Source organism: Lampris incognitus, chromosome 8 (genome assembly GCF_029633865.1).
Source record: "Lampris incognitus isolate fLamInc1 chromosome 8, fLamInc1.hap2, whole genome shotgun sequence".
Taxonomy (NCBI): domain Eukaryota; kingdom Metazoa; phylum Chordata; class Actinopteri; order Lampriformes; family Lampridae; genus Lampris; species Lampris incognitus.
In genome coordinates, this window is record NC_079218.1 from 36,954,554 (window position 1) to 36,978,360 (window position 23,807).

General features: G+C 43.4%; 1 protein-coding gene across 2 annotated transcripts in view; it reads right to left on the reverse strand.

The window, feature by feature from the left end:
• Positions 1 to 21,203, reverse strand: part of dpysl3 (dihydropyrimidinase like 3) — a 66,537-nt gene extending 45,334 nt beyond the window's left edge. For both annotated transcript variants that reach the window (XM_056285520.1, XM_056285519.1), the window contains exons 1-3: positions 21,058 to 21,203; positions 3,774 to 3,862; positions 620 to 804 (exon numbers count right to left, since the gene is read on the reverse strand). In XM_056285520.1, the coding sequence (XP_056141495.1) occupies positions 620 to 804; positions 3,774 to 3,862; positions 21,058 to 21,096 (313 nt within the window). In that variant the 5' untranslated portion in view covers positions 21,097 to 21,203. The remainder of the gene's footprint in view (positions 1 to 619; positions 805 to 3,773; positions 3,863 to 21,057) is intronic.
• Positions 21,204 to 23,807: the final 2,604 nt, after the last annotated feature.

Sequence of the window (23,807 nt, forward strand, 5' to 3'; positions counted from 1 at the left end):
CTGATACAGTAGTTAGCCTGTTAGTGAGTGAATCTGTTCCAAAACAATGGCAGACAGAAAGTACAGTGACAACCCGCTCGATGGGCGCTGATTACATTAATGAGACTTAGCTATCTACCAGCTGTTGGCTCTGCCAGGGCCTGCTCTTGGCTGCATCATGCTACATGATGCAGACAAACACAAACAATGTGCACATATGCGTAGATGCAAGGACACACACACACACACACACTCGCACGCATGCACACACACACTCCCAACAGCGCTGGTAGTAGATTTCTAAAGGAGAAGTATTTCACTGTATACTCCCAAGCACACAAATAAACACATCCCTGTCTCTCTTTAAGTAACACACACACACACACACACACACGCACTCTCTCTCTCTCTCTCTCTCTCTCTCTCTCTCTCTCTCATCTCCTATACGCTATTTAGTATTTGTAAGACCCTTTGGACTAGTGCGTACAATAAACTCACTTTGGGACATTCCATTCTTGACAGTACAACTCTCAAATGCCTCCTATTTTTCTCTGGTTTTCTCAACTTTGACTAATGACTCATCTTTAACATATTCTGAGACAATTTTACACAGAAGGCAAAAATAATCTCCACCCCTTACCAATCATGGTAGTTCCTCCAGCCAGAGCAGCCTTCGAGCCCTGGGTGAAGTCGTCCACGGTGGTGGTCCCACGGTAGGGCATCTGGAAGTGGGTGTGGATGTCAATCCCACCGGGGATCACCATCTTACCATTGGCCTCGATGGTCTTCACCCCACCAGGCACAATCAGGTTGTCACCAATCTGCCTGCAGGTTTAAAATAGTCGAGGTGAGATATCAGGGGTTGACCAAGAGACTTAAGATGACGTGATAGGATGACTTAATGTGCAAGATGAAAGCTGACATCAGCTAATGAATGAGTGATAAAATTAATTAACAAGGCAAGAAGAGACAGAATCACTAATAATTCTCTAGTTCTCCAACAACATCAAATTTGTCTGCTGTTAATTAAGTCTGCTGCTTAAACTAGGACAAAAACACCTTAATGTAATATAATCAATGTCGTTAACATTATTTTGATACCCTGGCATCCATCCATCCATCCATCCATTATCTATACCTACTTAATCCAATTCAGAGCTGCAGGGGGCTGGAGTCTTTTGGGCATTCGGCAAAAGGCCAGGAGACACCCCCCCCCCCGCAACCCCACTACACACACACACACACACACACACACACCTATGGACAATTTAGAGACTCCAATTCACTTGAAAGACCATTTTGGTTTTTAACAACTGGGTCTTAGCTTCACAGGTTTTGTCGTTGTGCACATCCTCTATGATATCATTTTACTCACTGCACTGGCTTCACTGTGGAGAACTTGGACATGGGTGCACTGCTGGACACAACATCTTTTGACGCCACAGACTACAAGCATCAGACATGTTTTAACAAGACCAGTTAACCAATTATTATTTTAAAAGTCAGATAAATAGTTGTCATTTGCACCAGGTATACTAGGATTAGGATTTTACCAGTAGCTTATATAAAGGTGGGCCACATACAGTACAATATAAAAACTGCATGTCTGCATAGATACCTACAGTAAATATAGGCCAGTCCTTCCTGCAAGTTGAACTATGAAGCAGCTCAGTAATGGAATGGACTATTGTTGATCATACTAGACATTTCGGGTAACAACTTTTGATGTGCACTTTTGTTTTCACTTTCAAATACGCGGCTTAGGTAACTGGATTAAATTTGACTTGCTGAAACATGTCTAACAGTGGCCCCATTTCCAAAATCTCCACCATGACACCAGTGAGTAGAATCATATCACAAGTGAATATATATGTTGGTAAAAACTAAGAGAATAACACTTGGGTTGAGGAAAAAAAAATTATCCTTTTGCACGCATGTCTTTGGACCTTGGGAGGTAACCAGAGTTCCCACAGGTACCAATGCTAGCACAGGGAGAACATGTGAACTCCACACAGATAGACTGGAATCAAAACCAGGACCTTAATGTTGTGAGCTGACAGTGCCAACCACCAAGCCACCTGTCTCTATCGTCTTATAATTATTTATTACACACACAAAAAAAGCAACATTCTTTTCCCATTGTGACCTTATTTCATCTCATTTACCATTCAGCACTCACAGGCAACAAAAGCTGAGGAATAGTCACATAATTATGACAATAAGTATATAATTAAGGTAGTGTACATTAAACAAAAGCGAGCCAAAAAAGAGGCACAGACCTAATTTTTCTATCAGAGAAAGTTCCTGACTTCTAAGTGACCTAAACACAATCTAAACAGATTCTGACATGGCACAGTATCACCATCACCATGGGCCATCAAAACACTTCCCCCAATGGGAGAGCGCCACACGTCTCGGAGGAGACTAGCCAGACAGACTAAAAAGAGGAGGAGGAGGAGCAGGAGGAGCAGGAGGAGGAGGAGGGGTCCGGCTGTCTGTGACAAGTGGTTCAGCAGTGTGGTGCAGCATGTGGAGCAGCGAGCAGTTTTCCTTGGCAATTAGTATGCAAAGCTAACCTTGCTGTGGGGGCTGTTCACTGGGCTGCCTCACTAAGGCAGCAGAAGGGGGACAAAGGAAGGGCCTAATTGGTAAATCGAGAGAGAACAGAATAGGAGTGAGAGAGGGGGCGAACGAGAGAAAGGTTGGCTTTCCACAGAAGAAGCGAGGCATGGACAGAGGGGATGGGATATAGAGCGAGGGGACAGAGAAGGGGGAGAGACACAGATAGAAGGAACAGGGAGAGGAGTGCAGAGGGGAGAAAGAGCGAGACAGAGAAAGAAATATATGAGAGAGAGAGAAGATGAGAGAAAAGTCTGATTCAGGATGAGAAAGACTAGGAAAAGAAGAGACATCTATCCAAATTGCCCTCGGCTCAGAGAAACGGATTAGGATGGGTGTGAACACTAAGGGAAATGGACCTGCCTTCTGTACAACTGGGCACGAGTGGGTGTGACCGCTGGAAAAAATTACCCTGCCATTGGCCTGACAGGCACTGGTTTGGGCATGATTACTGGAAACATCTACCATGCCATTGGCCCAGAGACATTATGATGGGCATGGCCACAAACAACAAGCTGTGTGTTAACGGTCCACTTCAACCGGAATGGCAGTGTGTTATCAAGTGGGCAGATGAAAGCCATGTTCATCTAGATTTTGTGGAGAACACAAAGAGCTAAAGGAGAGATTTATTAACATTATGTAATACTGTGTTGGATTTGTTATGAGCAGAATGTATTATGCTGCCGCCCCTGCTGCCATGTTAAGATTGATTTACACCTCATCAAATGTACAGTATCTCATATATTACATTTTATCTCAAACATCCCCTTTTAACCTTTTCCCCACTCCTAGCTACACTATTTGATAGCCAGAGTGGGTAAGCCTAATATTTCACTCATTCAAAGTATATCTCAGTAAATGGAATGTCTTTTCGGTTTTGGTTTTGATTTTTGATTCAAGTTTATTACGCCCATGCATTTTTGCACACACTAAGGGATGCAGCAATATTGCATTCATGTGTTTTGTATTGCTCTTGGAGAGACATCGTGCAATGATTAGAAAACAAGAGGGCGGAGGAGAGGTAATGGATAAGACAGGGAAGAAAATGGATGGAAGACTGTGCACGGACTGTCAGAAAGGGAACAAAGGAAGATGAAAGGACAACTGGAATGATGGATAAGCAGTAGAGTATAGGAGGAGGAGGAGGAGGAGGAGGAGGAAGGAAGTGGACTTACTTAATGAGGCCATCTTCCATGTAGATATCAGCACAGAAGGACTGGTCATTGTTCACAATCCTCCCACCTTTGATCAGAAGCCTGTCGCTCTATGGGGGGGGGGGGCAAGAGGGGGGGTTGGAGAGAGAGAGAGAGAGAGAGAGAGAGAGAGAGAGAGAGAGAGAGGAAATAAGAAGAGAAGAAAGAGGTTATGGTCCAATAACTGCAATAAAATATGCTGTTCGCTGACTCTGTAGTAAGATCCCCCCTCTGCTCTCCCAAGCTGAGCAGCTTATGTCCAGGCTTATGTCCAGTTTTTTGTGAACACATGGGGGAAAAACCTCGAGCGTATATTTTTTTAAAACCCTGCTCTGTCCAAACACACAGCACACATCAGCATACAATAACTCCACGCTGCTGCGATAGTTTAATGCCACTATCATGAGTAGTTGAATAGACTGTCTGTCTGTCTGTCTGTCTGTCTGTCTGTCTGTCTGTCTGTCTGTCTGTCTGTCAACCTTTCAACCCACACATGCGATTTTACATCTGCCTTATACGCATGTAATCTTCTGTCAGTCTGTCTTGTCACTAATCAATATGTTCCTCTTGAGCTCGTCGAACAGAGTATTGCAGGTTTTAGGCAACCCTCAGGCATTCCATACCTGTAATATGTTGTATAAATGTGTAATTTAAACTGTATATGAAGGGTATTCCCTCGGTCTGCTGTACCTATAGTCTGACCTTACAGCCAGGAGGGTGGTGGTGGTAGTGTGTGTGTGTGTGGGGGGGGGGGGGGTGATCATATTTATCCCTCAGGGACAGAATATTAGAATGTGTCTGTGAATGTTCTCATTCATCCAGGTCATGGTTATCCAAAGGAAATGAATCGAGTGCAACTGGACTTGGTATTAGAATGTCTATATATTCATGCTTTTCCTTTCCTATTCCTGTTTACATCCAACAGTGGTATATATTTTTTTGTTTTATTTTCCAGTTTTTATCACAACAGCAACCCTGCAGCAATGAGACTCAGGGTGCATCCCTAAAAAATTCACAACTGCTCCTCTGCTCCCCTCCAGGATGAGTGAGCGCTACTGGGAATGCATGTGTTGCTTTCTGTGGGGTGGTTGGATTTGAGTTGTGTTTAGTCAGAGATTTTTGTTTGGTTTGGGTACAAACTTGTGAAAGTTATTTCGTTTACATGTGGTTGAATTGTGGCATTGTTTGAATTGTTAGTTACATAGGTGAATCTGAGTATTGATAATAATAATGAGATTTATTCCAGTTCCGATTGTATGTGATTTCTGTGTGCTTGATGAGGACTTTTATTGCGAGGTTCTATTGGCGAGAGATGCGTGCATCCGGGGTCTCAGTCGGGGAGCTGCTGTGATTGGCTGGTTTGCGTTCTGGGGGTGACGTCGGGAAGGTTGGTGCAGCTTCGGAATGGGGACTCTTTAGTATGACGGGACGAGGACGGACTGGTGAGTGATTGCGGGAGTGAGTGAGTTGTATTGTGTGTTAGCTTTGAGTTGAGGGTACTTGAATGATGTATGTTTGTATTTTGTGTGTTTTCTTTTTCAAGGTTCGTAACCTGTTGGTTAAAAATAAAGAAATTTTCGACCATTGAGTGACGTCCTGTTCATCCTCGCCTCAGCTGCGGGGCTTGTTTGAGAGTTAGCAGCACAATGCATGCATGCTATTTCGTCATCAAATTTTGATGTTGCTATGGATTAAGCAGCCCGATCATTGCTCTGACTGATCCCATTCCAGCAATACATAGCACAGTTTGATCATCTGTTCAATACATGGGCTAATGTAGTATATGTTTTTGGTTTCTAATTTAATCTCAATGAGGCGGCATGGTGGCGCAGTGGTTAGCACGGTCGCCTCACAGCAAGAAGGTCCTGGGTTCGAGCCCGGGGTAGTCCAACCATGGTGGGTCATCCGGGTCATCCTCTGTGTGGAGTTTGCATGTTCTCCCCGTATCTGCGTGGGTTTCCTCCAGGGGCTCCGGTTTCCTCCCACAGTCCAAAGACATGTAGGTCAGGTGAATTGGCCATACTAAAAATTGTCACTAGGAATGAATGGGTGTGGTGTGTGTGTGTGTGGGCCCTGTGACGGCCTAGCGGCCTGTCCAGGGTGTCTCCCCACCTGCCGCCCAATGACTGCTTGAATAGGCTCCAGCATCTCCGCGACCCTGAGAGCAGGATAAGCGGTTAAGATAATGGATGGATGGATGGATTTAATCTCAATGAATCAAAAGCTAGACCTTACCACATATGTTTATTCTAACAAAGCAGAGCTCATGGATGAGCCATTATCCTCCACCTATGTTGGCCCGTTTTCAACAAATTTGCTTCTTGCGACATGGTTTGTGTGGGATGTTTGAATTAAAATAAGCCCATCACCAATAATACCATCCCTAACACAAATAGCCCAGTTAGCCCATAACGACTTTGAAAAAGGACATTTTAAGTGATTGCATGCAATCTTGACCATAGGTGTTCAAAGTCCTAGCTAAAGAAGCTACAACCTAGGTAAGGTAATGACACATTAGAAACCTGTCCTTTCTGCTGAATCAAGTAACATTATTGCTAAAAGTTTCATTATTCGCTGGTGTTCCAAACTGTCATGTTGTTAATTTTGGGTAAAATATCAGAATCTGAACTTGAACACAACCAAAAATACTTCCTGGGTAGGATATAAATGAACTGTTTTAAGTAGCTTTAAGGAGTCGATTTAAGCAGCTTCTCTCAGCTCCTACAGTATCAGGACAACAGATAATATGATGGCACAGATCATCTATTTCCAGGTTACAGAGGAGAGGAGAATTAGAGGAGAAATTCATGGGACGCACCCCATTCTAAGGCACCATGGCACCCTTTCATTGGACAATGGTCATCAATGGTCATTCACACAGATACATAAGTATCAGAAAAGGCATTTGTTTGCATTGTATAGTTATGAGCACTTACAGCAGCGGTCGGGAACCTATGGCTTGCGAGCCATATATGGCTCTTCCGGTGACGGCATATGGCTCCCAGACAATTTTGAGTTGAAAATTATTTTTTTTTTCAAAAAAATCAGTTTGGAACTGATTTTAAAATACTTGTGATATTTCTTAATAATACTGTGTCATTTTAAAGTAAACAGAAATTAGTTTTGAAGATAAATTTCACGGGTCACGGGTCACCCGTGGGTCGGGTCGGGAACCAATGGCTCGCGAGCATGTCCGGGTCATTGTAAAGGTGAAGAAATCAATTTTATCAGATAGCCAACTAGTTTATCCGCTTCAACCCTTGTAACGGAAAAGATGGCGAAAAGAAAAAAAGACGATGATTACCGTGCATTCCAGGCTGCGTGGACAGAGGAATTTGCATTTGTGGAGAGAGCAGGATCTGCGGTATGTCTAATACGCAATGATAAAATTGCATCGATGAAACGGTCAAATATAAAGCGGCACTTCGATACGCACCATGCTTCATTTGCATGGAAATATCCAGCGGGGGACAGCAGGAAAAGGGCATGCGAGGAGCTACAGCGGAGAGTGCAGACGAGTCAGCAGCAACTACGTGTGTGGACCAAGCAAGGTGACGGGAATTCCGCTAGCTTTGCGGGGGCTTTGGCAATAGTAAGGAATGGAAAGTCATTCACAGATGGCGAGTATGCCAAAACATTCATGCTTGATGTGGCCAATGAACTGTTTGATGACTTCCCAAATAAAGACAAGATAATCAAACGAATAAAAGACATGCCCCTGTCAGCAAGAACTGTGCACGATCGTAGCATCATGATGGCAAATCAAGTCGAGGAAACACAAATTAAGGACATAAACGCCGGGACATACTTTTCTCTCGCGTTAGATGAGTCAACAGACGTTAGCCATCTATCTCAGTGCAGTATCATTGCCAGGTATGCTGCAGGTGACACACTGCGTGAGGAAAGCTTGGCTGTTTTGCCAATGAAAGGGACAACAAGAGGAGAGGATTTATTCATGTCTTTCATGGAGTTTGCTAAAGAAAAAAAACTACCGATGGATAAACTTATTTCTGTCTGTACTGATGGCGCACCCTGTATGTTGGGGAAGAACAAAGGATTTGTAGCGCTTCTCCGTGAACATGAAAAGAGAGCCATCCTAAGTTTTCATTGCATCCTGCACCAGGAGGCGCTTTGCGCTCAGACGTGTGGCCAGGAGCTTGGCGAGGTGATGTCTCTGGTCATTCGAGTGGTCAACTTTATTGTTGCCCGAGCTTTAAATGATCGCCAGTTTAAAGCTCTGTTAGAAGAAGTTGGGAATCATTATCCCGGTCTGCTTTTACACAGCAACGTGCGTTGGTTGTTAAGGGGGAAGGTGCTCAGCCGTTTTGCAGCTTGCCTGAGTGAAATCCGGACTTTTCTTGAAATGAAAGGCGTCAAGCATCCTGAGCTAGACAACACTGACTGGCTCCTGCAGTTTCACTATCTCGTGGACATAACTGGCCATCTGAACCAGCTCAATGTGAAAATGCAAGGTATTGGAAATACAATCTCATCCCTTCAACAAGCAGTGTTTGCATTTGAAAGCAAGCTGGAAGTCTTTCTCAGGGACATTGAAACAGGTCGTCTTCTGCACTTTGAAAGACTGCAACAATTTAGAGATGCATGCTTAGCAAGTGACTCCACTCAACATCTGGATCTCCAGCAGCTAGCTGGCTTTACGTTCAATCTCCTGCAGTCATTCAAAGCACGTTTTGGAGAATTTCGTGCGCGCACTGGTCTTTTCAAGTTCATCACTCATCCACATGAGTGTGCAGTGGACAAAATCGACCTGACATGCATCCCCGGGGTCTCTATCGGAGACTTTGAGCTGGAAGTTGCTGACCTGAAGGCATCAGACATGTGGATGAGTAAGTTCAAGTCACTTAATGGAGAGTTGGAAAGTCTTGCGCGACAGCGAGCAGAGCTGGCGAGGGAACACAAGTGGACAGAAATTAAAAATCTTCAACCTGAAGACCAGCTGATTCTTAAAACTTGGAACGAGCTTCCTGTGACATACCACACAATGCAGCGTGTGAGTATTGCCGTATTGACCATGTTTGGCTCTACATATGCATGTGAACAGTCTTTCTCGCATATGAGGAAAATTAAGACCAACCTACGCTCACGTTTAACTGATGGAAGCCTCAACGCCTGCATTAAGCTCAACCTCACCACGTATGAACCAGACTACAAGGCCATCAGCAAAACCATGCAGCACCAGAAGTCGCATTAAAAGTAAGACATATTTAATTTATTATACGTTAAAAATACTATATGGCTCTCAATGAAATATATTTAGAAATATTTGGCTTTTATGGCTCTCCCAGTCAAAAAGGTTCCCGACCCCTGCCCTAGTACAAGAAGATTTTTAACCAAATTTATACATATTTATTTATATTTATGATATTAGAAGTCAAAGAAAATGATCATCAAAAGAGAAACAACACCTCATGAGAGGGATCTGCCTTACATGACTGGCAGACAGAATGGCTTTTAGGGTAACCTAGATTTGGGATGGTCTGGATCAACATGACCCAGAACAGTCACAGTGAGAGTGAGTGGGTGGTTGATAGGATTCGTTTGAAAAGGGAATGGCTGCTTTTAAGGAATGACTCAAGGATTACCATATTAACTGCATATTACACAAACATCACAATGAGTGCCGTTCATTTTATGAGATGATTCCTCTGAAGGAATGGAGGACAATTTAAAGACAACAACCTGAAGACATTATTCTAAAGTGGGGAAAAACTGGGGAGTTGCCTACATAACAATATGTCTGGACTGGTATCTGGATACCTAAGAATATTTAAATACTTATAGCATCCCATTCAGCGTCCAAGTGAAGACGTGAGGAATGACAGGTATCTTTGTGAAGAATGCGCACAGCGATAACTAATAATGATGGATAGGTCCGCATGAAATTCGATGATGTGCTGTGAGCAGGGCGTTGTCATGACTGCATACAGTCAGACATCAGTGCTGCCGCCACTGCGCCACACACACAGACACTAGCAGGCTGTTGCTATGGTGACAAGCTAGCTGCAGGGTGGGGGTGACTGGAGAAGATGAGAGGCTGAGTGTCTGGCTTTACTGACTGGCGTTCTGGTTGGCGAAGTCAACAACTGACTGTCTTACTGAGTGGGTTTAATGCAGGACTGGCTGCAGATGGTATAGCTAAGCGACTGAGTGGTTAGCTAGTTGACCAGCTGGATGTGTAGGTAACTTCACATTTTAGGCTGCTATTTGATTTTTAGGATAATCAATAATCAATCTGTCATGAGATTTAAAGAGAAAGAATTCTAAACCCAAATGTTTACTTATCAACATACAGGATTAACATTGCATCATCGTGTGGTGGCAAATGTCAAATTGTAGCTTCACTGCAGCATTATCACGATAACGCAACAAGTATATTACATTAAGACTCCCAAGGACATGGCTTCAACAGAACAGAATTGTTTGGGAACATTATATTTCTGGCCTACACATAAAATGCATGATGACATGCTTACCCCTGTGTGAAATGACGTGGCGTTGAGTTCACAGCAGCACTCAAAGAAAACCTCGTCTATATATTCTCCCATCAGCACACATGTGCAATGATTTGCTGTCCCGAATTTCAGAGCCAAAGTTCTGTTAGTGAGAGAGTTAGTGGCCCTTCCCTCCGCCAGTACATCAGAGAAAAAGGAAATGAATTTAGATTAGCTCACATGTGTGGCTTAGATGATGCAAATCCAGTCTCTGCTGAGCTCAAACAGAGATAGGATGAAGGGAGGACTACATACTGTAGCTGTGTGGTGTGCAGTGTCTACATTCTGGTTATTATTAATTTATCTATTAATTATGCCTAAACATTTGTATGGTTGTGTATGTTGCCGATATTGTTTTTATTGGTTTTGAAAGTAAGTATTATGCGACCATGTTAAAGTGTGTTGTGTGAGACTGGTTATGTGTGTGTGTGTGTGTGTGTGTGTGTGTGTGTGTGTGTGTGTGATGGAAAACGGTGAAACAGAACTCAGAGCAGTCCAAGACGACCACACCCTGTAGCAACACACTGCAGCACTTGGAAGAAAGCGCTAGCATAGATTACAGAACGAATTAAAACATTTCACTTTTTTAGCGCACATAATGTGATGTTTCACACTATTTCCTGAAACCTTAAAATATCAACATGAGGTGAAAAAAAAGAAAGATGTTTCACCTTTGTCTCTTGAATTGCTGTTGATTTTGAAGGCAAGATAGTGTTGCTAACAAACACGTCACTGACGTCTCAATGTCGGAACCCAGGGGCTAAATCGTCTGGGGACAACGGCTAATATTTCGACGTACTAGCTGCTGGACGCTCACTCCCGTTTCCTGTGACGACTTCCTCTTCCGTAGGTGCGTCATTATTTACAGTCCGGTTAGCAATTTGAGACGTGAGAATGGAGTTGAAGTTGAGAGACCACTTCTACGACCGGATTGTGTCACAAGTAGTCGACACGAGTCGAACATTTTTCCACACAATACACAAACATCGATACGTTTTGTAGGTGTTTTAGGCCCAGACGACATTTCGGCAAATGCGTTCCGCCTTGCCTACTCAAACACACATCATCATCATCTTCTTCTTCGTTCGGCTTGTTCCCTGTTTCCCGGGGGTCACCACAACGCATTTGATAGTTTCAATCGGTACGCTGTGAGGGCACAGCACCGATGGCGGTCTTGTCAATCCGCATGATTTGGCAAAATGTCAGGTCGGATGCCCTTCCTGACACAACCACGAACCCTATGGACGGGGGCACTAGGTCTCAGGCTGTGCTCAGAGGGCCAATTCTCTTCCCATTGGGGACCCCTGTACGGAAAAAAGTATAAGGCATTTTTAAAAGGTAGAAGGCCTTTATATGGCATAAAAGTGTAGATATTATAACCGGTTATTTTCTTGTCCGGTGTGGGATTCGATACGGGTGTATTGCACCACAAGGCGACATCGCTAACCGCTCGACTAAAGGGTCAGACCCATTAGCAAGGGGCTAACGTGTCTTATTAGTAGTTTACAATATATTGTCTCCCCGCCTCCTGCCCAACGACTGCTGGAATCGGCTCCAGCATCCCTGCGACCCTGAGAGCAGGATAAGCGGTTCCCAGGATGGATGGATGGACATCTATCTGCTCTAATTGTTAAGATGATATGTGGTTATTTACCATATCTTTTCTGGAATGAATAAAGGCTTTGTAATAGTAGTTGTCTAATGGGTTTTTCAAGAAGCAAGCATATTGGCTTTGGCCCTGAGAGGCTCTACTGCAGAACAGGGTGTGCCCTAATGCATGGACTCCTGACTACATTACTCCAATAAATCACACACACACACACACACACACACACACACACACACACACACACACACACACACACACACACACACACACACACACACACACACACACAGAGAGAGTCATGTAGACTCCCAAACACATATGCACACACTTAAACACTTCATTACTGACAATAACAGACACCCTGAAACACACATATAACAGTTTTCTGTCTGTTCTCACTGCCACCATAACAGTATGCAGTCACAGGAAGGATCAATAGCTTTCCATTTCAACCGCAATGCAAAAGCCCTTAGTCTGCAAAGTGACTGACCATTTCTTAGTGGTCCTCATCCACTGCATTTACGCATTATTGAATAATATACTTTGTGTGGGTGCTATTTGAGGTTTTACACTTTATTTGTCAATTGGATTGTGAAAAACTGAATTGTAATTGTGGGAAAACTCTTAAAGATGAAATTTTCACTTAAATGTCAGGGTATAGATCTTTTGTTTTGCAAAATTGTTGATCAAACTGCCAAAGCATGCCAGCGACACTTCATCCAAGCGAGTCTAATCTATCCTAAAATTCAGGGGTACAACTGTTTTCAGATGCATCAAGGGTGGCCAAACTGTCACAATTGTATCAAAAACACGTGCTTTAAGACACATTTCTTTCATAATCACTTCATCATCATACTTCATAAATCAACTTGCAGCCATTTTACTGTGGGTTTCTCTGGAATCTTTGGCAAAACTTCCCAATGGTTGAGTTTCCCATTACTCATCTCATCCTTGAGGCAGTGCATTTTGTTTCACCATTTGGCAGAATATGTGCAAGATAAATCTACAAGATGATACATGACTTGCGTTACTGACAGAATATCTGTCTGTAAATTTGCAGAAAATATACGTTTGTTGTAGAATTCCCTGTACGCTGCGGACCCCTTAATATAATTACTGCACCCCTTAAATGATAGGTTTATTCACGACTGTGACTGTGCATTAATGTTAAAGGCTGTTATAGGTGCAGGGAGCAACCGAATTCTGCAGCATGGTACAGTACATACACGCATTGACAAAGCTTGACCATCAACAACCAGTATTAAAACTAAACCCTCTAACACAGTCCAGTTCAACATTTCATCCTAAAAAGGGAAAAAGACTTTGTGGTTATCAGTATAAATTCTACGTCATTTGTTAACACTTTAATGCGACAGGAGGGCCCACATAATGAAATGGTAGCACAGTTACCATGTTGATGTTTTTTTAAAAAATTTTTTATGCAGTTCTGCGAAATGAATAGTGGGTTTTGACTTGGCATTCCCTTAATTCTCTGCGGCCAAGATAATTTGATGGCATTCTGTGGTCTGCTGTGGCTTTTCAGATAACAGTGTCCTTAATCCCAGACAGGATGCTACGTAACTGTTAGTCAAAGATGGCGATTCCAGCAGTTCATCGTTGTCACAACATGAGGGATGAGAAGCTGATCAGCGTCCTGTTCACTTTCAACTATTTCTTATCGATCTTTTTCATCACTGTTTTAAATGAAGTTTCCTTTATTAATCCTGTTGAGGAAATACAGTTACTGCAAATTAACCCATCCTAGCTGTGATCTGTGTAGCTAGAAGCAGTGGGCTGCCGCCTTCATGCTGCGCCCGGGGACCAACTCCAGTTCTTTTCCTACTGCCTTGGTCAGGGGCACAGACAGGAGTATAAACCCCAACATGCATGTTTCTTTTGATGGTGGGGGAAACCGGAGCACCCCGGGAAAACCCACAGACATGGGGAGAACATGCAAGCTCCACACAGAGGACGACCCCCCGCAAGGTTGGACAACACCGGGGTTTGAACCCAGGACCTTCCTGCTGAGAGGCAACAGTGCTAACCACTGGGCCACCGTGCCGCCCTGTTTGGATATTTGTCCATTTATTGTTAAGTTGGAAGGCTTAGTACCTGACACACCCTTGCATCACATATTTGATTTCTGATACTTTTTACACCGCATAAATCAAAGTATAAAGTACATATACAAGTTGTAATAATCAGGGCATCTGAGAGGAAGCTATGTCACTGGACAGATTTACAGAAAATGTTGACAGACTCGCTGAATGTTGAGTTTTGCCATTAACTGTTTTTGTTCTACTCCACACATTTATTTGATTTTTTTATTTAAATTTCAAACAATGGTATTGTATGGTGTCAGAAATTTGGTTTTCTCTGTATTTCATTGACTCACAAATCTGTGTAATAATAACCCTATGCCCCAGTTACTTTTTTGATTAAACTAATACTAATTGGGACTTTGATATCATAATGATGTATTACAGAGTTTTGTGTGAGCCTCAAATGATAAAAAAAAACTGTATTCAGGTCAACTACAAAGGTCCCATTTCCTTAAAGTTACTGTTGTTGCTACTTCCTAGATTCAAGTTCGGTTACTATTATGAGTAAGTTTAAACCTTATTGTCACATTACCATGGTGAATAGACAGTGTTTACTGTTGTTAACTTTGAACAGATTTAGGCGTGCCTGTTAATGGTTTCCTTATGAAGTTGAAAGTGTGGTATTCCAAAGTTTAAGCCATAGAAGGTACTTGGAAGGTTGGATTTAGGTTTATGTGGGAAAAAGGGTCCTCTGAGGACCTTTTCGGTGGAAGGTTTACCTGACACACCCTAGCATCAGATATTTGATCTCCGATACTTTTTACACCTCGTAAATCAAAGTATAAAAGGTCTACTATTCGGGGCGTCTGAGAGGAAGCCATCCTCTTACGACCGTTTTCGTTTCCTTCAGCTTGTCTTTTCAGTAATCTAATATTATCTGTCATACATTTCATCAGGGTTAGGGGGTATAGGTGCTGCTGCTCCCTGTGGCTCTTAAAATGTCAGAGGAAGTAGAGATTACTATCTTTGCCAGGCGGCAGCCTGGGGGGGATTACGTGTTTACTCGTGTGTGTGTGTGTGTGTGTCCGTGACTAGTCTCGTAAACTATTGGACGTATCAGCCTAATTTTTTGTGTGCACATGACTGTACAACTTAGAACCTCTTGTGTTGCAGTGATTCATAGCCTTCAAAAAACATTTGTCCTCGATATCGCCACTCCCTCTCTTCATTCACTCTCCCGCTCGCTCGACCAACGCTGCTCTCCATCGCTGCCTGATCTGAGTCAAACATGCCCGACTCAGATTTACGGTCGAGTCAGATCGGGTAGCGATAGTGTCAAAACCAGAACATGTAATTGGGTCTGAGTCTTGGAAGTACATGAGAAGTCGAATGTGATTTTGGCCAGCCAGTAAATCAGTCACTGCTGATCTCAGCACAGGACTGGAGGAACACCGGAGGAACCAAAAACAATTCACCTTATTCACCTCGCCGTCACGCGGAAGTGCCATAGCCTCCAGTGTTCAAACTTTGCTATCAAAATACAATTTCAAGAGTAGGATTAATTACAGTCACAGATGGAAATCATCTCAGTGGGCACAATAAAACATGTCCCATGGCTGAGCCGTGTTTTCTTACCGTTGTTTTTTTTTTATGGATGAAAGTCAATCAGCAGAGCAGCCATTCAAACTTGATTCATTTTATATCATGAAAACCGCCATGTTAAACACATTTGAAGTCTTTTAATAGGGGCTTTGAAATAATGATACCCTCATCTCTGTCATTTCATGTCTGGGTCCACCTAGGAGACGGCAAATCCAGACTGACAGGCAAAACGTTTTTATTAGCTAGATTGTTTTAGCTTGAGCGCTGCATATTAAAACTTTTTTTTCCCTCCATATTTCCCATTCAATCGACTTGGGCGGTGTGATAAAATCTTCTAATGGCAGGAAAAACACTGGGTTTTCTGTCCATGCGTGCCAAATTCTAACACTGGAGAAGGAGAGAGACATCTGTCTGGTGGAGACCTGCACTCTACTGAGGGCACTCCTCTCACTGCTATAGCTGCTAAGTGGTAACTGGGTGGATCACTATGTCAGTCCTTATCATGTAAACCATCAATTTGCCTTTTTTTTTTGCTTCCATCACTGGGTATCCATGGTTACAAATGGTTTTTGACACAATTAAGTGCACTCAGCCATGAGATTATTGATTATCCCTTCCCTGATTATTTGGTCTGACCTTGACAAGGTCACTGATCATGTCATCTCATGTCAATCATTTTACTGCTGACACCAACCTGTCAGCAGGACAAGCAAAGAAAGATCTCAGTGTGTTTTGCTGGCAGCATCAAGTAGACGCCATGAGTAATAACCTACTTGCAAGCCCACAAAAACAGATCACCATTTCCATGTCAAATATATGCATGAAATTGCAGCAAAAAAAAAAAAGCTATATATATGATTTTTATGACAATGAAAACTGGCAACAATAATGTTCACTCGGCAGCCTTCCGGTTATTTTGGGGGAAAATTGCAAGCAAAATTACAAGACAAGAGATGATAAAATGAGGCATACCATTTGATTCACTATTACATACGTAACCCACAAATAAACCTAGCTCACAGCAATAAACAAGCTGCAGTCATTATAGGTTTGAGAGCTCATAGAAATAGAAACTGATGTTTAACAAGAGACTCGGTGAAGGGAGAGTGCAGTCTCAATGCACTTTAATTGGTCTCACTTTAGCTGCAGTGTCCCTTATCTGATGGAGAAAATACAACTCAATGGAACATCAAGATGTTTAGGACTACCAGCAGTAATCATGATTATATTGTCCAGAGAAGAGAAAGACAGACACATTTACTGTCATACATACTAGCATTTGTGTTTGCGATCTCAAGTAAGTTCAATATTATGTTAAAGATAGAATTTTTTTTAAAAATGAACTTTTTTTTGTTGCAAAATATCCTCAGTGCACTTAGAGCTACTTGAAGTGCCGTTACATGTAATAGATTGTAATCCTGCAAATCTTTGGATCGCAAATGTTTCTTCTCCATTTCTCTGGGATTAAATTCACCCTCGAGTGTACCTTGTGTGTGTGACCGGGAGCTCCTCCCGACAGTTTAGCGCTGGGATTTGAAGATTTGCTGTTTCTGCATCACAAAGATCATTGAATTTACCAAATCATCTGAGCATGCACAAATCAGAACATCTGCAGGGATTATCTTTATAGAAAACATTAAAACCACAAAAGGAAGGGACCAGACTCTGCTACACTACGATGCTGAAATTAAACACATATGTTTATTTCGAAGTACGCTACTTTTGGAGTAATAAATCTAGATCGAATGGAATAGTCACAATGTTAAACATTAAATTATTTCAACACTGAAACCCTGCACTGCACGCGGAGTACGCAGCCAATGTGGGGCTGGTAAACTGAGAGCCCAGCTACCAGATTCCTCTGTTGCCATCCATCACTTTAACTCAACAATACAGACTCTGACCATTGCCTTGGCGTCAATAAGCAAACATAACTGACACATAAACAGTTTCCCCTGTTGAGTATAGAGTACTCCTTTGTATTAGTATAAGCACCTCATCAGACATATTTTCCCCTGATAATAATAATAATAATAATAATAATAAATGTTATTTGTATAGCACCTTTCATTGTCCAAGACAAGCTCAAAGTGTTTGACAATGCAGTGAAACCATAAAAACAGACAACGCTACATGGTTAAATGAAAAGCTTTTCTGCATAAAAGCATCTTAAGGCCTTAAGGATGAGAAGGGCCCTGCAATTTAAGGACACGTTTATCTGTTGGATTTTCAATGACAAGGACACAGAAAAAAAAATTCCTGAGGAAGAGGAAGATAATGCAGCTTGACACCGCCGCATGGATTCTGGAAAACACGTGGGCCTAAAATGTAGCTCCTCCTACTACACAGGAAAGACTCCCTTTCAGCATTATACAAGTCAGCAGCCGTCAGAAATAGAAACCTGGGTGTCTGCTTTGTCCTCCTACACCACGCCAATATGTAACGGTGACAGCGTTTTTCCACACTTGCCAGAATTACACCTCCACAAAGGAGTAAAAGAAGTCCGTCTTTGGTGTATTTTGACTGGGAATGGTCCAATCTTGTCCTGTCCTGTCCTGTCCTTGTTATTAATGCTGGAAAACACCATTGCCATAAACAGGAGATCAGAGCCAGAAGGACACAACGTCCTCCATTAGCTGTGAGAGTGAGCCCTCTGTGTGTGTGTGTGTGTGTGTGTGTGTGTGTGTGTGTGTGTGTGTGTGTGTGTGTGTGTGTGTGTGCGCGAGTGCGCACGCGCGTGTGTGTAGCAGCAGGGGAGCTGGGAGAGACCGGTGGAAGAGAAAAGTCATCCTGCATGTGAGCCAGTGCCCCGGCTCCGGCGCTGTTGCCTGGTTACCAAAAATATTTACTCTTCGCTCAAAAGTCCATGAGGGTTTTTTTTTCTCACACTTGGGTAAAAGTCAAAACAATGGGACTTATCAATCTTGAAAAGGTGGCCAAGGCTAGCCACATTTACAGACATACTGGTAGTGTGCAGACTTGATCTCACGATAGGCGGAGGTTGCATAACCACGAAACCATGGCAACTAAAACTCAAGCTCTGGTTCTGATTGGGCCAGATAAGCTGAATTAGACTCTTTCTCATTCAGTCTGAGGAGTCTGTGTGCTTGTGGTTCGGTGTGTGTGTGTGTGTGTGTGTGTGTGTGTGTGTGTGTGTGTGTGTGCGCGTGTGCGCGCGAGAGCACCTAAGATTAATTTGCTGACATCATCACTGTATGTTCGTCACCATGGTGAGTGGTACAGCAACATCTGGGTGGTCATGGTCAACAGGGTGTTTTCTTTGCAGTTGATCCTGCATCGCTGCAGCCGGTGTAGGGCTGGCATGGATTGGCGTGTGGGGGGCCAAATGGGAAAATAGGCTTCATTCCCTGGGCAAATCTGCTGTCAGTTTCCCTTGGTCCTGCCTGCAGATGCCCATTACAGATGAATGGTGGGAGGGGGGTTTAATTGATGACATGTACTAGCACAGTACAACGCAGAAGTTACTACAGTAAGAGCGGATGAGAAGTAGGGAAGAACCACACCCAGAAAACTGACAGGGCCTTTCTAAAAAAAAAAAAGGAAACCAGAGGAAAGAGCTGAAACCCAGCAGGGAATGTGTTTGTAGTGTTGTAGTCCCGTTGCCCTAGAGTCATGTGTTTCAGAATATACGTCACCGCTTATAAAGCCTCTCTGCACTAGATTATGATAGCAGCAGAAGTGCATTACCACAGCGTTTCAAATGAGGCATGTCACGTTTAGAGAGCAGTCTACGGCAAAGAGCTTGGGGGCTGTGTATTTGACAGCGAAGCACATCAAAATCTATAAACTATATATATATATATATATATAGTTGCAAATCTGACCATTAAGTGCAGTGTTCATGTTACTGTGTGCTCACTGCTGCCATTCTCTCCCCCAGACACGCGTCCTTCAGCAGTCTGGGACGGAGCAGCAGGTAAAGCAGCAGTGGGGCTGAACTGGTTATCACCAGAAACACAGTCGTCACAGTCGTTTACCGGCATTAACGATCAAAAACCATGTCCTCCTGCGCGGACCATATTGCACACTCGGTCGAGCGAGCAGGCTCGCGCAATCACCGTGCGGAAATAGAGACCGGTTCACTCCAGGCTTTGCCAATATATACATATCGATGACAATCGGAGGCTACGGCTCACATATTTCCACTTATGATCTACCGGAGCCTTGGAGAGACGTTACTGTCAGTTATGCTGCCAAAGGCAAGAGAGGCAAGACCTGCACACCAGCGCTTTCACCGACCCTCCTTTTGTAATGTACGCCGACTCCAGACAAAGGGGTCTCTCTCTCTCGCTCTCTCTTTGTCGCTCTCTCTCTCTCTCTCTCTCTCTCATAGCCAAGCAACACCCCTGAATGCATGACCGGGTGCAGCCTGAGCCACAACAATGACTTGGCCTGCATCTCGCTCTCTCTCACACACACACACACACACACAGGCAAGCAAGAAATCTCTCTCGCGCGCGCACGCACGTGAGAGAGCGAGAGGCAGATTTGTTGCTCTGCAGTAGTCGCAGGCACCCGTAAAACCACGCTGGCCTGAATTTCGCCTCCACCCTTGATGCATCGATAAAAAAAAAATCTTGGTCAAATGTCCTCGCCTCTCTAATATATAGTAGAGTATCTGTGATGCCCCAGTTACTCTACGAGACCGGCTTATTCCAACTGCTTTTACTTACATGGGCGTGGATAGCCCCCCCCCTCCCCTCTGCACCAGCCCCTCCACATCTAGGTCTGACAGTCTACATCGGCTAGATTTCTTCAGATTTAAAACGCAATTTTATCGAAGTTACGTTATTTATAAAGTATCATTTCGAACAGAAATGTGCTCAAATTGGTTTGATTATTTCCCCCCGGTGTCCATCGGTCGGTCCTATTTTATGAAGGTTCTAGTCACCCATCCCCTATAATAATCCATTCTACGATGTATTAACCTGTCACCCAAAATAAATGCGCCACCAGTACTAAAATATCCTGTTAAAGAATCTTACAAGCATTTCACCTTTAACATTAATGTGCATTAAGAAGAAACAGATAAAAACGTTTTTTAATCAAGATAATAAAATTGCATTAAAAAAAGAAGAAGCTGTGAAAGGTTGTTTGGCTACATCCCTTTCCCACTGGCGTGGCCTGGGCACGTGTACATAGCGTGTCTGCGACTACAGGAGCGCCTTCAACAAAGAGGATGGAGGACACCTTTAAGAAAACGCCTAGTTCTCTCTCCCCTGTCTAGCTGTCACTATGGTCCAGCCATGCCATTTTATTCTGCATATATCTCCTCTACCTCTTCCCTCCCCTCGACTCACGCAATGGAAAGAAAAGCAAATTGCCCCCACGCTGATAGGAAAATCCTGATCCCCCATCGCCGCATGAAGACCGCGGTCACAGAAAACAAGACAAAAACCCCAATGCAGAGATTCGCATCATCCGAGGCATCTAAGTTGTCACGGCACGGTTGAGGCGTAAATAAAAAATGCGTTTCTTACCGTGATCTTTGGGATATTCTTTTTGCCTTGATAAGACATTTTTACGGGCGTGCGAAGAGCAATGCTACCGTTGAGCAAATGGTTTGAGGAAGAAAAAAAAAGATATCCCCCTCTAATGGATGCTGCTTGGCTGGGAGCTTCAGGGAACTGTGGCGGTGCGATGGAAAGTGCCTCTGTAAGAGTAGGGGTGGCTATGGACCAGCTACCCTGCCGCTGAGCCACCGGCCCCTCCCTCTATGAGCTCAGCGGGGGGAAAGGTGCAGTGTCACAATTTTGCCACACGAGGGCGAAACGCAGCAGCTGGTGCAGAGTCCGCTGATCTGCTGCGTGATGCTCCAAACTCCAGCTGCCTGCATTACTGAGCCGTCAGACATTCTTGTTCATGCCCCCCCCCATTGAGTGTTGATATCACTGGAAGTAGTCAATTTAATACAGATTAGTAAGCTTAAATTGAAAAGTTGGGCTGAATGGTTTGTCTGGTTGTGGTCTATTCTATGGTCGGGTGCCATAACCAGTGCACCTTTTAAAAAGGCAGTCCTAAAACCAGTACAGAGAGGCAAAGTTGATGGCTCCCCACCATACCCAGCCTTATCCTCTTCCGCTGCCTTACTTTCACCAGTCATCATCATCCACCAAGACAAGGGATGATTGTATAGTACAAACAAAATCACATGTAATCTGCCACATCTGGCAGAAATCCAGTGTTTGAGAGGGTTATAGGGTGATTACAGTGCAATGTCGCCTTTTGAAATCACCCTGCTTACACTTAGCATAAAAATGTGTCTTGAGTAAATCAGATTTAACCAAACCACATAAAAATCCAAGTGTGAACAGACCCAAGATGCATCAGATTTACTCAAGATGCATTTTTTTATTATCTCTCCCACTACACGTAGTGTCCAGACGAACTGATTTAACTTTCTCGGTTTCCTTACCTGGATTATTGAACATGCATCAAGGCATATTTATGCTAAGTCTTAACAGCGGGAGTGATACAAGAGCACGTGCTATGGAGGAACATATGATATGCACATTTTCTGTCCAATCCAACACCTTCAACCAGACATGGATGGACTGGTCAGTGATAGTGTAGCAGACGGTCTAGTGTTGGGTCAGACAGTTTATTTTTTTAGGCATGTTGTTGATTTTAAGATAAGAAAATTACAGTATTTGATTATCACATTTTTAGTTTTTAGCTCTAGGTTGCTCTAGGCCCTATGATGGCCTGGCGGCCTGTCCAGGGTGTCTCCCCGCCTGTCGCCCAATGACTACTGGAATAGGCTCCAGCATCCCCGCGACCCTGAGAGCAGGATAAGCGGTTCAGATAATGGATGAATGGATGGAGCTCTAGGTTGCAACTGGTTTGAATTGTTAAAGTGGGGTTATATCTTTTTGCCAGAGTGAGTTACAAAACACCTATTTTTTCATGTACAAGTGAGTCTCTGAGAAGATAGCAATTAATAATATGATTGAATAAAGAATGAATTTCATGTCAGCAGTAACCTTTGTGTCTACAGTCTGTCTGATCAGTTGACCTCGGCTGGCTGGTGTGTTGTTTTGAGAGCTGAGAAAAGGCTTCAGGGAGTTACAGCTGTCACCCAGCTTGTCCCATACACACCCGAGATTGTCTGTACGTACACCCACACACACACACACACGTACGTACCATGTCACCCTATACTTGTGGGGACCCCCTCATTGACTACATTCATTGCCTAGCCCTTAACCTTTACCCTAACCTTAACCTAATTCTAATCCTAACTTCAACCCTAAACCCAAGTCCTAACCTTAAAATGGACCATTTTCCACATGTGGACCCATAAAATGTCCCCACAAGGCAGGTGGTTTCAGTTGTTTTTTGATATCCTAATGGGGATAAGAAATGAAAAACCGTGTACATACACACACACACACACACACACACACACACACACACACACACACACACACACACACACACACACACACCACCCTATACTTGTGGGGACCCCTCATTCACTACAATCATCCCCTAGCCCTTAACCATAACCTTACCCATTATAACTACACACCTAACCTTAATTAACCCTTACCCTAACCTTAACCTATTCCTAATTTTAGCCCTAAACCCAAGTCCTAACCTTAAAATAGACAATTTTCCACATGGGGACCCATAAGATTTTCCCATAAGGCAGGTCTATCCAAATGGGGATAGAAATGGAAAACTTGGTACACACACACACACACACACACACACACACACACACACACACACACACACACACACACACACACACACACACACACACACACACACACAGTGCATGTCTCCACCCCACCATGTGCCTCTATTGTCTTGAGGTGGACCACCCACTCATCCCCCCCTCCTCCACTAATGCACTCATAATGTGGTTCGGAGATTGCCGTGCACGAGTGTGTGCATGTGACTCAGGGTGTGTCTCTTCGGGTGCACTCATGAGTACCTCTGTGTGCACTGAATGACAAATCAAAGCCAATACAATCACAAAAGGGAACGTCTTGACATTTTTATAATACACACTTTCCATTTTTTAAAAAGTAGTGATGATTTACAAATGAGAAATTATTCTAAATTAAATTTTAAGTGAATTAAGGTTTAATGTACAATGATAGCATGACAGCAACCAAAAGCCTGAAGTTGGCAATATTTAGATTTTAAATGTAAATTTAAACTTGTTAACAAGTTTACCTTTTCCACACATTCCTGTTTGCTGCCTCTCTGCATGCCTGTT